General features: G+C 41.0%; 1 protein-coding gene across 3 annotated transcripts; it reads left to right on the top strand.

Moving 5' to 3' along the window:
* Window positions 1-2966: 2966 nt before the first annotated feature.
* On the top strand, window positions 2967-13531 carry vsnl1b (visinin-like 1b). Of its 3 annotated transcripts, none has more exons than XM_028000473.1 (5): window positions 2967-3214; window positions 3339-3443; window positions 8723-8889; window positions 8983-9198; window positions 10972-13531. In XM_028000473.1, the coding sequence occupies exons 3-5, from the start codon at window positions 8728-8730 to the stop codon at window positions 11167-11169; spliced, it is 576 nt and encodes a 191-aa protein (XP_027856274.1). In that variant the 5' UTR covers window positions 2967-3214; window positions 3339-3443; window positions 8723-8727; the 3' UTR covers window positions 11170-13531. The 3 variants fall into 3 exon arrangements, with proteins under 3 accessions (XP_027856274.1, XP_027856273.1, XP_027856272.1); XM_028000472.1 differs by having other exon boundaries at window positions 3307-3443; XM_028000471.1 differs by lacking the exon at window positions 2967-3214 and having other exon boundaries at window positions 3257-3443.
* Window positions 13532-14164: the final 633 nt, after the last annotated feature.

The raw sequence follows: 14164 nt of genomic DNA, 5'->3' as shown, positions 1-14164 counted from the left end.
CTTCTTCTCGTCGTTTTGAAGGGAGAACTTCATTTCTTTAATGCTGCAACTAACAATTATTTAGGTTTTTTTGTTTTGTTTGACGATTAATCTTTTTTTTTTTTAAATTTACACATTCTGTAAATGTTTTTTTTAGTTAACCACTTAAGCTTGTTTTATACAACAGTAGAAATACATGAAAAATACAAATAGTTCAATTTCTTTTTTAAATGAGAGAATAAACATTTTATTGCCTGCAATGCAGCAGCAGAGCAACCCTTCAGTGAAGGCTCGATCATTAGTCGATCAATTGCATTAATAATAATCGGATAGCAAAAGAGGTTTTCACAGAATTTGCACCAGGTGAAGCTAAAACTATGTAACTTTAGGAGTTCTGCGTAGAACAAAGATTTTTTATTTTGATCTTAAATACAAAATGTACATATTCTACGTACAGCTTTGGCTTACTGCTCTGAATGTGACGTTCTTTCAGCAAATGAATTTTTTGCGTCTGCATTCTCCAGCTAACCATTAATCGATTACTAAACTAATTGACAATTATTTCAATAAACGATTAATCACAATTAATCGTTCCAGTCCCACTGCATGGAGTCAGGTTTGTGTTTGGGTCTGAGAGCAGGTTTAGCCTCATCTGTTCTTCATACACACTCAGGGATTGACGAAGGTGACCTATTTTTCTGGCGCTCTGAAGGTCGTCCAGGGACCGTCTGCGGTTCCTCGTGGGGTTTTCAAGGGTCCCGATTAATCAGGAACAGGTTCACCTGTCAGCTACACCTACAGCACAGTAACATATTTAAAAAAGACCGCAGCAAAGCTGCACCACTCTGTCCAATCATGTAGGAACATCACAGGCAGACGGTTTACTAAGGAGCTCATTTCAAAAAGCAGTTGTTTGCACTGTTTTCTTTAAGGGTAACATAGTAAAAGGGGAGGTGAAGACACAAAATTCAGATTTATATCTCTAAAAAGAACTTTGAAAACTAAAACCACATTGGTGTAGGTCTCTCCAATCTCAACAGAACACACAAACGAATAAAATAAAACATTACTTTTGACCTGCATCTGCCAGAGTTGTGAATGTTTTCCTATTAACTGTTTCTTGGACATGGCCGTGTCAGCGTCTTTCAGCCAGCGGCAGCAACAGGTGGGGGCGGGGGAGTACTGCAGTACCCCATACATCAACAAAAGGACTTTATGTCCTAAAAAAAGAGTAATTAAGTGCAAAACTCACAGCTGTTTAAAAACGTTTAAAGCGTGATGTGAGAATTCGGCCTGTGTCCAATTATTATTATTATTATTATTATTATTATCCTAGTTTAGTTGCATAAGAAATGTTCCACCAAAACAGAACAATGTCATGCTGTTTTTGCCATACAACTAAAGAGGAGATGCACAAATAATCTTAATAATCTAATCATGTTTATAGAAAAAAACACACTGGCTCACAAACCTGCACCAAGAAAAGAGTCAAACCGAAAATAAAAAAAAACGTTAATGTTTACATCACGGCCAGGATCAGGAGAGTAAAATCTAATATTAAGGCGTTTTCCTGAATCCACTTTTATACATTGGCGAATTAAGTGAGCAGAATTCAGTTTTGGAAACTGCAGCATCAATTTTGTCGAAGTGAAACCTTTCAGACACACGGTCAACTCTTCTTCGTGACACAAACTGCACATATGTTCACCGACAACATGGACCTCCGACCTGCGCGAAAGTCTGGATTTCCATTTACACTCGCCTCTCTGAGTATGGATGGAAAAGTGAGCAGCCAAGTCTGCAGAAAGCCAGAACTAGTGAACAGAACACCGCTGACAGTTTTTAAAAAGACTTGCCCATTGTTCAGATTTGAGACTCTAGAAGAGAAACGAATCATAAGAAGTGAAGCCCGACATGTTGCAGTTGAGTGTCTCTGTGTTGGCCGATTACATAAAATTCCACCGAAATACACAGAAGTTTTTCTACTATAAATGCAAAAAAAAAAAAAAAAAACATAAAGAATGTAAATGCAATTATTTTTGCCATTTTTATTGAAAAAAACAAGAATACATAAACATACTGTATGTACATATATTTAGACAGAAATTTTTTTTGCAACATAAGAATTAATCATTTTAGCTGTTCTACAAGGAGAAGTTTACACTTTTAAAAAATAAAATTCCCAACCCTTTTTGTCTTTCTTCAATATATCCTGATGTACATGCAATACATAGTATGTTAAATCAATGTTACATAGAAAACAATTTAGTATTTTTAAGATATGAATTAGGGGTGGGAATGTATCGCATCAGTCATTTATCATGATAAATTTCTTAAAATAATAAAAAAATGTGATTTATTACAGTCGTAATAAATTCCAGTTAATGTTTTAAAACCGTCCATATTGTGGAGATTGAGTATTTTCTTCACTGTTTGTTCAATAAGAGTATCATTACATATTCATTCATTAAAAAAATATGATTAAATGCAGTTACTGTGAGCCATTTAGTGACACTAATCATTCTTTATGTGAAAAGTATAAACAGTTCTTATCGTCATTTTTATCGTAGTCACAAAATATCGTGATAAAACGATATCACCTCTGTTCATATCGCCAAACCCTCTGAATACTGAAGGAGTATGCAGTATTGTTTTGTTTCTGAATATCCTTCATCTTCCACCAAGAAATATTTTTGTACCTTTTATTAAATAAATTTATACTTATGCTTTTCAATGTTGTTCCTATGTTTTTAAATTTTCTTTTTTCTCCCCCTGCATCCCTTTCTCTAAAACATTTCTTCTCTGCTCCAAACTCCCCGCTGAGTCGCAACCAAAATAAAACATCAACTTCACGGACAGATGAACCGAATTAAGTCTAAATTGATTCGGTAGATGCTTTATTAATGAGCGGTCTTTGCAGCAGCGGCGCTCACCTGGCCCTCTCTCTACCACAACCTGCTTAATGATTCCCCCTCCATCCACAGCGGGGCAAAGGCTGCGGCTGTAACGCGACAGCAGCCAGCTGGAGCCACACGGAGCGGCAGCGCACAGCCGAACTCCTCATCCCACCAGGCTGTGATGCGCACGGGTGACGCCGCGCTCCTCTAGTCCGCACACAGACAGGCGAAGAGCTCGGCGCGGGATCGGACCCTGCTGCGCCTCATCTGGACGAACTGCGTCGGGGAAAATCCCGCAAAAACCGCGACTCTCTCCGTGCCCGTGTGCGAGTGAGGGGGTGCGTGCGCGCGGGTGTGTGTGTGTGTGCGCGCGCGCGCTCTCGGGATTTTTTTTCTTTTTCTTTTTTTAATTTTTTTTTTTTTTTAATAGGCGATCGTTGTTGAGAATAATCCGTTTTTTAGGTGAACGTTTCCATCGGACGAAGAGAGAGGGGAGTTTCTGGACTTTGCAGAGGAGACGAGCTGCTCAATTCCGACAGATAACCAGCGGATACAGGCGCTAATCAGGTAAGAGCGCGGATGTCTGCATGCGTGCATGTCGTGTTGGGGTTTTTAATTCTTCTTACATACAGCCGTCAGGTTGTGTGTGTGTGTGTGTGTGTGTGTGTCGTTTCTGTGTGAGCGCATGATGTTACATGGGGATGAATGGGGATGGAGGAGAAGGCTGGCTCTGAGGCACCTGCGCATCCATGAAAAATAAAGCCTCTGCGCTCCGCCTGCGGTCAGCGATTCGACCGAAAACGAGACGGAGGCGATTTACTGCGCGAAACAATGAAATGTCGGGCGGCTGAAGATACGCTAATTGGCCTTTAAACGCCTCCGGAGGCTGCGAGGGAGTTGTGTTCGCATACGTCAAATATTTATTAGATTATTACCCCCCCCAAAAAAAGAAAAAAAAAAGGTGTGTCAGATTGTGGCATTTTTCATGTCTGTCGCTTGGATGAGCTGAAAACATGTGATGGAGGGGATCTGGTGGGGAGAACGCTCTCACTGCGTCGTTTCCATCGGAATGCAGCAGCGTCTCCCCTCCTCCACCTCCCTCCTCTCCGCTCACACAGGAGCTCTAACACCATTAACTCATTTGTTATGGCCCAAAGCGCCATAGGGGGAATACGGCATCTCCTGGCACCCAGTCTGGCAGAAAACACGCCGTTTCCCAGCTGAGGCGTGATCAGTCATGATTTGATTTTTTTTTTTTTTTTTTTGCTTTGTTTTTATATTCTGATGATGTAAAGAGGGAACCAAAACGCCGCAGTATGCAGACCTCCTTTGTCCAAAATGTTCCTGTCCTCCTGATGCAAACTGTTTGTCCTCAAGGTCATTCTCAGCAGCCCGTCATGCGGTTCAAACAGAACATCCGCGGAGCTGCAAGTGGCCAATAATGCGCGTTGGGACTGTGAGGCGCAGCGGAGGCTGAGCGTCAAAGCGCGGGGCTTTGCTCTGATTTTTTTTTTTTTTTTTTTTTTTTGGGCTGCGGCGCACATTAGTGCTGCTGCTGCTTGTTGTGGAAGGCCCGAGTCAACGCAGTGCAGAGTGTGGTGGAGCTGTCCGGAATGCTGCTGCTGCTGCTGCTGCTGCTGCTGCTGCTGCTGCTGCAGAGATGTGGACCAACACATCGGCTTGCAACATTAATTCATACTCCTCCAACTTTTGTGTCTTAGTTTAATGTCTACATCAAACAAAAAGTGAGGGAAGAAAACAGCAGACAAAGTGGCAGGAGATGGAAGTATGGTTCCAAGATATTTACAAGCAAAAATCTGAGTAGTGTGGCATGCATTTGTAGTTGGGGTTTTTTAAGAACATAATAGACATATAGTAATATCATAGTTCAGTATGAATATGCAGACCTTTAAAGACCAGGGGCTGTTCTGAAGACTTTGGGAAGAAGCAGAATTAGCTTTAAACCAATGATAATTTTTAAAATCTTTATTCAATTAATAAAGATTAGCTTGATTAAGAGCAATTGAGCTGTGCTCAAGGAAAAGTTCGAACAGTATCTTGACAGCAGAAGTTAAGATGAAAAATTGTATTTTGAGAAAGCAAAGTTTTGTTAAATAACTGGCTGAATTAGAAATTAATAACCTTTTGGAAAATTGATTCTTAAATGACCAGTCACAGCCATGACAGATTTGACTTAGACTTCCATCTCACACAAGGTGGCACCTTAAAACTGAAGAAGCCACCATTCGGGCGCCATTTTGGAAATCTCTTTAAGTCCTACAAAATGTATAAGCACCAGTAATAGTAGTAGCGCTCTGCCACGACGGATTACAAAACAGCTTTCTCTGTTTGTGTTGCAAAGTGCAGAATCAATATCAGCAGAGCGTTTAGTGCATGTTTGTTCTGGACAATTTTATAAGTTAGCGTGAAGAAATGAAAGGAAAACTTTAATATGACAGAGTAAGCTAACGCAGGCTAACATGGCATGAATAAAATGACTATCACTGCGTTCTGGGATGAATAGTTTTTATTCCAGTCGCTTTGTTCCCTGTATGTCTGTTCAGTCCTTCATGTCTGGGTCCCAACACTTTTATGTCTTGTGCCCAATTCCTAATGGCTTTCTTTCAGCAAACACTTTTTCTTGCCACTCTATCACAACGGCTAGATTTGTGGGAGTGGTCAACAAACAGAAATACTGCCAAAACGTTTTCCTACCTGAATCGTAAAAATCTGCAGCTCCTCCACAGTAACCAGGCCGCTTGGCTGCTTCACTGGTTAATGTTCTGCTTGTTTGGGTTGTGAGTTTAGATCAGTCCTTGACGACCCGTGTCCCTGTCCCAACGATCAGAACAAAATGGCCGAATTACAACCAAAAGATGCTGCCATGTTATAATAAGTTCAGCTTATGACTTCATGGCTTGATTTGGATGTTTTGACGCAGAGATGCATCTAAAAGCTCGCATCGTTAAAAAGAGTGTGCATTTATCGGATCATTTATCATTTATCGTGATAAATTCCTTCTAACGATAAGAAATTTGATTTATTGTAAATAAAAAATAAATTCCAATTAATGATGTTCAAAGCCCTGTCTTTATTGTCAGGATTGATAGTTTTATTATTTTCTCCAGCATCAACAAACACCGATACATTTGAAAATACAGTGACTGTGTGCAGGTTAGTGACACAAATCACACTCCTTTATGTGGTGACTGGTGTCTTAAAAAAAAAAAAAACGCATTACAATTAAATCTTTTTTAATTGTGTTTGTGGGACTATACATGCTGTGACATATGGTTACAGTCAAACACTTACCTAAAAAAGATGTAATAAATAGTTCTTATTGTTACTTTTATTGTAAACACTATGGTTGCGGAAAATATTGTGATAAAACCTTAAGTCCATATTGCCCTGCCATACCTTTAAACAATATTTTAAGTTGGTTTAATATATAAAAATCCCAGTGAAAGACATTGGGATTTGAAATTGTGTCATGACACAAAGCAAATGCATACATTTGCTGGACGTTCCCCCCTCTGACCCCTGCATCCCCACATCTAAATAATATCCGGCTGTCTCATTAGTTTAATTATGCATCTGCCTATTCTTGGCCGTCTTATGTCATTTGCCACATCATGAGTCAATAATTCATGAATTCGGGGCTTCAGAGAGGCAGCTGGAGTTGTCGTAGCTGCTGCTGAGTGCCTTCATCATGTGGTTAACAAACTAATCCGAAGCGGATGGCACGCCGGACTGTCCGCAGCTGGTTTTAAGCACAGCGGTACTCACAGACCACTCAGTTATAAGCCATATTCCCCGCTGATCCAGATTAGAGCTGGCCCTGCTGCGCGCTCCTGCGTGCCCCCACCGCCGTCCCCGCGCTGCGTGGACTCACTGCAGCTGTGTCTCTCTTACATGTAAAGCGGAGGCTTTGTTATGATTGTCATCGGCGTGGGGACGGTGTTTGCAGTGGAAACTTGATAGCGGCGATCGAACGTTTTGGTGAACTGGATCTGCTTTGACAGTGATGATCCAGGTCACAGCTTACTGGGGGCCCGAAGCCTGGCACCGGCAGGGGCCACGGAAATAGAGCACGAGCATCATGGAACTATCCGCGCTTCCGTCCAAGAAGAGGATCAAATCAATGTATAGTTTGTATGACTAAAAGCTAAACAAGAGCTTTTCTTTTAGAGCTCACTGAAATATTAGACATAGATACGTAAACGAGTACCACCGCTTTCACCTTGTGCCGCATTACTCACAAACTGCAATGGATTTTATTTTATTTTATTACTCTAGACCAAAAAGATGTAATATTTTAAGCTTTCCACAAGCCATGTAGGGAACACAGCAAACACATGGAAGAAGGCGCTCTGAAATGCCTTGCCCAAGAGCACTGGGTCAAGGCAATGAAGTTTATTTGTGTGGCATGTCTCAGCAACGGGACAGTTCAAAGGGCTTTAAACCATAAAAACATAACAGAGAAACTAAGAAACAAGCGATAAACATTACATTCTGTCAAAAGAAATAATCAAAATCATCAAGCGAAAGCACACCAAAGATGTCGATCACTGTTCCAGTGACTAGGAATCAAAGGCAACTCTAAACTGGTGGGGTTTTAGCCTTGATTTAACAGAACTCCGTGTTTCAGCTGTTTCGAAGTTTTCTGGAAGTTTGTTCCACGTTAGTGGAACACAAAAAACTGAATTCTGCTTCTCCATGTTTGGTTCTGGAGATGCGGAGCAGACTAGAACCAGAAGATCTGAGTGGTCTGGAAGGTTGATAGAATGAAAAAAACAATCTTGCTGGGGGAGGAAGTCAACATTTTCTAAATGCAAGACAACCAAACCCCAGCTGTCCGATGAACCGGATGAGACCAGGACTTAACATCGCCCTCAGGACACCGTCTCAGGCAGTGCTAGCATGGGAAGATGGATGTGGCTAGATACAAGGCAGTCCTGTTAGAGCAGGTATCTTAAACTCCAGTCAACGACAGCCCTGCAACCTTTACATACCAATATTCTTCAACACATGTTACTCAAATATATAAGCCACTAACAGAAATCAGCACTTTGGACCAGAGATGGATCTGAAAGTTGTAGGATTGTTACGTCCAACAAGGGCACAACATATTTGAGGACAGGTAGGCAAAACTGAGGGTTCAAAAAATTATTTTATTTCAAAACTCTCTTGAACTTTTCTTTTGGGTCAGCTACTGTAATTTTCTGTGGAGAAAAAAAGAGAGTTAAATATCTTCAGTTTCCCGTGTCCCAAAAAAAAAGGAAAACAAAAATCCCAAAAGTATCAACAGAAAGGTGGACCTGGTGAGCCGATCAAAAAGAACAAAACGGTACAGCAGGGGGCCAACCCTATACAGGGCCGTCGAAGCCCCTTATGTTTGCAGATGCTCTGAGTTTGAGGTATTTTCCTTTGAATAATGTGCAACATTTTCAGTCTCTAGATGTGCAAATCTGGTAGAGACACACCCTAAGAAACAGGTAATGAGTCCATCTGCATAAGATACACTACTTTGTGTTAGTCCATAAAAATGTCGATATAACACATTGAAGTTTATGATTCAAGTTCAAGCGGTGTGGCTACTTTTGCAAAGCGCCATAGTGCATGACTTTAACTGCAGTTCAGTATTTTAACAGCAGGTTTTTTTGTGTTTGATGTTCTGTTGCTGTTTGTCTGACGGAGTATCTGTCAAGGTTCAGAGTTCTGTTCCCCTCACTGTCCTCTGCAGGGCGTTCTTGTCTGCCTTGTTGCAGCAGGAGTACCACTCCAAAAACAACAGAAATGCAAAAACAACACTCAACTCGCATTAACAGCAAGTTCTTTTACCACAGGAATCATGGGAAAGCAAAACAGCAAGCTGACTCCTGAGGTGATGGAGGATCTGGTGAAGAACACAGAGTTTAATGAACACGAGCTGAAACAGTGGTACAAAGGCTTCCTGAAAGACTGCCCCACCGGTCGGCTGAATCTGGAGGAGTTCCAGCAGCTCTACGTCAAGGTTTGTGTGACCCGCATCGCTCTCTCACTTTCTCTCACCAAAATCCGCGCTGGTCAACTCATGATACACCTCTTGTTTTCAAACGTGCGCAAGTTCTTCCCATACGGAGACGCGTCAAAATTTGCACAACACGCCTTCAGGACCTTCGACAAAAACGGAGACGGCACCATCGATTTCCGAGAGTTCATCTGCGCCCTGTCCATCACCTCCCGCGGCAGCTTCGAGCAGAAACTCAACTGGGCCTTCAACATGTACGACCTGGACGGCGACGGCAAAATCACCAGAGTGGAGATGCTGGAGATAATCGAGGTGAGGGATTATCGAGTCATTAAGCCTTTACCCGTCAGGAGACTGGGTGCGTTTTGCACATCCGACAGCCGCACACCTGCAGAGCAGCAACATCACACACACTCACTCGTACACACAGAGTCTCATTGTGGCAAAGCTTCAGCTGTATAGGATATCTTGATGCTATTTCAGGGAAAACAATCTATAAGATGAATCTGATCTGTGTTGGTGATATTGGAGAGTATTGACAAATCCAGCTGGGATAAATATAGTGTTTTATTCCAGTCATAGCAGATGCACCGTGTGTTTTCGCAAACTAAATTTAGCATTTAGCCTGCTGTTTTTATCCAGTTGTTCATATTTCTGCAAGTCTGTTTTGTCATCAGCTTGGCACTTACATTTTTTTATGTTAGGCAGAACGTCACAAATTATTTGCGGATGCAAACATGTGAACCAGTATTTAGCGGTTTGAAGAAAGCCGGGCAGCAGAACCAGAACGGTACCAGAACGCAGTGATTTAGAAAACACATTTTGATTGAAGTATAAATACAAAGATAGTATCGGAAAGAGGAAAAGGAAAGAACAAATAAGGACAAAAGCTTTGATTTTATAGAAATTATAACAAAATTTGGAAGTTAGATTTACCAGGTAATTATGAAAAAAACCAGCAAAGTGGAGTCTCTTCTGACCAAACTCTACATATTTGTGTTTGTGATGGTGGGACAGAAAACGATTTTGTCAAGGCTTCACTCCTAGGTCAGTTGAAAACACCAAAACAAATCCCCGTGTTGGGAAAATAACACTCATAAAATCATAAGTGTTCGGTGTAGCTCTCTGGCATAAATGTCAAGTTAATTTCAAACTATGTAACTTGAGCAAAAACCCATCCTGCTCTTACTTCCTTTTCATCTCTTCCCGTCGTCGTTGTGAAGTGTGTTCAAGACGTACCGTCGTCAAATTGAGACATGACGTCATCGTTGCTTTGAAAGTTGCTGCGCCGGATTTTCATGTCAAACTATTTTTGCTCCAAAACTACTGAAGACATAAACTCCTCCCGCTGTGTGTCGCGGATGGCGGCTGGACAGACTCTTCATGCCACAGCCCGTGGAGGAACTGTATGGTTCGCTCCTGTCACCATGGAAACACAGATTTGATGAGTGTGCAACTACGAAACAAGTCCGGGTTGTTGTAAGAGTCAAATACTTTACTCTAGTTCCACTTGCAATAAAAAGACAGGACGGTTTTTGCGATTGCCTGTTTTGACAGTTAGCACATTGTTAGCATCCAATGCTAATCATCAAGTCTTTTGTCCAGCGGGTAAACTTTATAAGTATAACTTTTTATTCTCCAGGGAAGCAGGAAGTTATGTGTAACAATTTAGAAGGTCCTAGAAATTCTGATTAACTTTTAAAAGTCAAGCATAAATTTCAAAAAGCTTATGTTACATTTAAATTGTAGGGGTTGTGCTAACAATGAGTGTTAACTAATATTTTTATACTGTTATGATAAAAGCATATTTTATTTCAAGGCTTTTCATCCATGGTTCACAGAAGAGACGACAGAGATCAGCGAATGACGCGTGAAATTCAAGTCGAGTGACATCTTCATCAACAGACTGAGCTGTTTAAGGATTTAAGGAACAAAATTAAAAAAATATATTTTTTTTTCTCTGGTCCCACAGTTACATCACTTGACAAACTCTGCACACGTTTTATTTAAGCACGTAGGCCTCCGCCGCGTTAGATAACAAAAGCACACTCCTCGGCTAATTTTCGCACTCCCTCTCACCCGCAGGCGATCTACAAAATGGTGGGCACCGTGATCATGATGAAGATGAACGAGGACGGCCTGACACCGCAGCAGAGGGTAGACAAGATCTTCAGCAAAATGGATAAGAACAACGACGACCAGATCTCGCTGGAGGAGTTCAAGGAGGCGGCGAAGAGCGACCCGTCCATCGTTCTCCTGCTGCAGTGTGACATGCAGAAGTGAAGCCGCCATCCTCACCCCCACCTGACCCTCCACCCCCACATCCCACTTCCTGCTTGCGCCTCTTTCTCTCTAACCCCTCCGGCCTCCCCACACCCAGTCTGTATCCACACACTCTGGACAGCCGCACACGTTTTAATGTCTCATTAGGTTCTCTGCCATTTCCACAGGGGGGAGAAAAAAGAAGAAGAGATAAAAGAAAAACCACCCATAATAGCATAAGAGAAAACAAACAAAATGCTTGAACTATTTTTCAATGGACTCGCTTCTTGTGGTCGTATGCATGAGAATGTCAAAATGCAGAATAATTTTGAGAAATAGCTATAAGATATCACAGATTTCTATTTCTAAACATGCCAACGTGATTCGTGCACAGTAACCCTGTACATTCTCACCTCTAGCTTGTATATCAGTGGAGCACTGCATTCAGTTTTGTTTCTGCAGTATTTAGGAACCCACCCTTCCCCTCCCCGTCCCCCAGTGTTCACTGCTGCGACTACTGTATGCTCTACATGATAGTAACAAAAACAATAATTCCTATGATAATTGTAACTGTCTCTACTATCCAGACTTGTTGAGCTCTCGGAGAACAGAAAACGGCTCCTGTCTGCTCCAGATGTTCTCACTCAGTGGAACCGAGAAGAGTAGGTTCTTTGCATGCATATATTACGTGTCGAGAAAAAGAAAAAAAAAAAAAAACAACAACTATATAATCTCTTACCTTTTTTGCATCTATAGGTGGCTATAAAAAGACATAAAATCGGAACTTCATTTAGTATTGTTGCATGGGCTGTACAGTATGTGACGCATTCTGTCATTAGTTCACCCACTGCCCTCCTCCCAGTAATGTGGGAGCATCCCCACTCCTCCTCCCCTCCCACTCGATTAAGCATTAGTATGTGATACTTGAGTTGTTGGAAAGGTGTTCAGGCCAGTGGCGCCCCAAAGAGGGGGTACAGGGGAGCCGTGGCCCCCTCTTAAAAAATCCTGGCCTCCCCAGAGAATTATATTCATTTTATAGAAAGGTGTAAAGTATCATCTTTTTTAATGAAAACATAAATGTAAAACCCAATAAATAAACAAATATAAAATATATACGTAGCTATATAATATATAGCAAATATCATATATAGTTAGATTTTCTTTTCTTTTTTTCTTTTTTTTAGCTGTACTCCCTCCTAAAATATTTTATTGGCCTGGTCTGGCCACCCCTATAAAAATAATCTGGGGGGCGCCACTGGTTCAGGCTGCAGCTGTGGATTGAAGAGCTTTAACGTCGACACGCTGCACCGTGTTTTGGCTTCGGTGGCTTGTATGATGAGCAGAAATCTACTCGTGTGTGTGGACACGATTTTTTTTGTTGCTCCTTTTCTTTTGATCACGTCGCACTGCTGCCCTTTTAGAGGAAAGGTCAGAATCCCTGCCATCATCAGGTGCAGTACTCCAATAATTGGCTTCTTTTTTTTTTCAGGCCGCTTGTTTTGATCTAAACTTGAAGTAATAATAATAATACTAATAATAGTGATGAAAAAAGGGTAACTTTAACTTACATATCAACATGTTTACAGAAACAAAGAGCACTGCGAAACGAGTACGTTCTTGGCTTTTGGATCCGCTGCTTGGGGCTCGCTCTCAAGGCTTAGGGAGCTTGTGACGGCGACTCCACTTCCAATGCAGCTAAAACAACAACAATAATAATAATAAAGAAAAGCCTCACCTATGTTTACTGGACACACTGCATTCCTTTGTGTAAAACTTTTTTGTAAGGAGAAACTTTTACTGAAAGGTGTCATCTTCTTATTTACCTGTTTGCAGCGATCATTAAAGATGCGAGAACCTCAAAGAGGCGTTTGATGGAGTTTCTTACACTGTGAGACGGTCGCGTTTGGTTACTGCCGAAATGTTTCTCTTTCCGATAGTTTGCACCTCCTCCCCTCCTCCACCCCTCTCCTCTCCTCTCATGTTAGGCTATGCAAGCATGGACTGGGAGTCTGCTTGTTGTCCACTTGCACAAGTGGAAGTTGCAGAAGAAGCTGTTCATTGTTTTTTTTAATTTTGTCTGGAACATAAATGAAGCCAACCCCCACATCTTCAGTGACTGAATTATTTCTACATTTTAGTCCAGATTTATCCCCCACTTCCACCCTCTTATTTTTGTCGAGTAAATGTCTCTATCAAATATGAAAACTCATTATAACAACTGACTGTATTCTTTTATACATGTGGCATGTGTTGCACCCAAACTCAGTTCTGTAGTGTTTGAAATGAATAAACCATCGACAGGCTTTTTGGAAAGACACAGGCTGGTAGGTGGAGTTACTGGTTCTGCACTGAAAATCCAAAATAAAGAAAAAAACAACACTAAGGCTGTGGATTGTTTTAGCCCACCAACTGCAAGGAGAACCTCTTTTACCTTCCTTAAGTTACCTTCAGAGCACAGCAGTCTGAAAATGCTACACTGAGATAGGCTAGTTGTGAAGGCTATATCTATGAATTTATAGTGACTTGCAGAAATATTCCTAACCCCTGAATCTATGGCAAGCCGTTTTAACATAAATTCGGTTTCGTCTGACTATCTGTAATTACATTCTAGTTATCTGAAAATGCATTTTGACTGGACAAAACAAAATTTGTACTATCCCGAATGGTAATTTAAGATATCTGCATTTACATTCTGACTAGTAAGAATAATAATTCAAGATATATATCTCACAATTGTTCCCAATTTGTAACGAGTAATCATTTTTGCTCTTTGTGTTTAATCCAGAATGGTCTGAGAGGTTTAGCTAGTGGGGAAGAAAATCTGAATGGTATATACCGTATCTTGGTGTTTTATTAATAAAATGATGAGGCTTTTACGTGAACGTAGTAAAGAAAATATATAATTTAGCCGTACAATTTGTTATAGACTTTGGTCATTAGGTTTAAACTGGACAATTAAGCAATTTAAGGATAGATGCTAAAATTTAGAATTTAAAAACTTTTATATGAAAAGCAA

Source organism: Xiphophorus couchianus, chromosome 19 (genome assembly GCF_001444195.1).
Source record: "Xiphophorus couchianus chromosome 19, X_couchianus-1.0, whole genome shotgun sequence".
In the NCBI taxonomy this organism is placed as follows: domain Eukaryota; kingdom Metazoa; phylum Chordata; class Actinopteri; order Cyprinodontiformes; family Poeciliidae; genus Xiphophorus; species Xiphophorus couchianus.
Note: the sequence above shows the minus strand (reverse complement) of the source record. Positions and strands in the feature narration are given on the sequence as shown.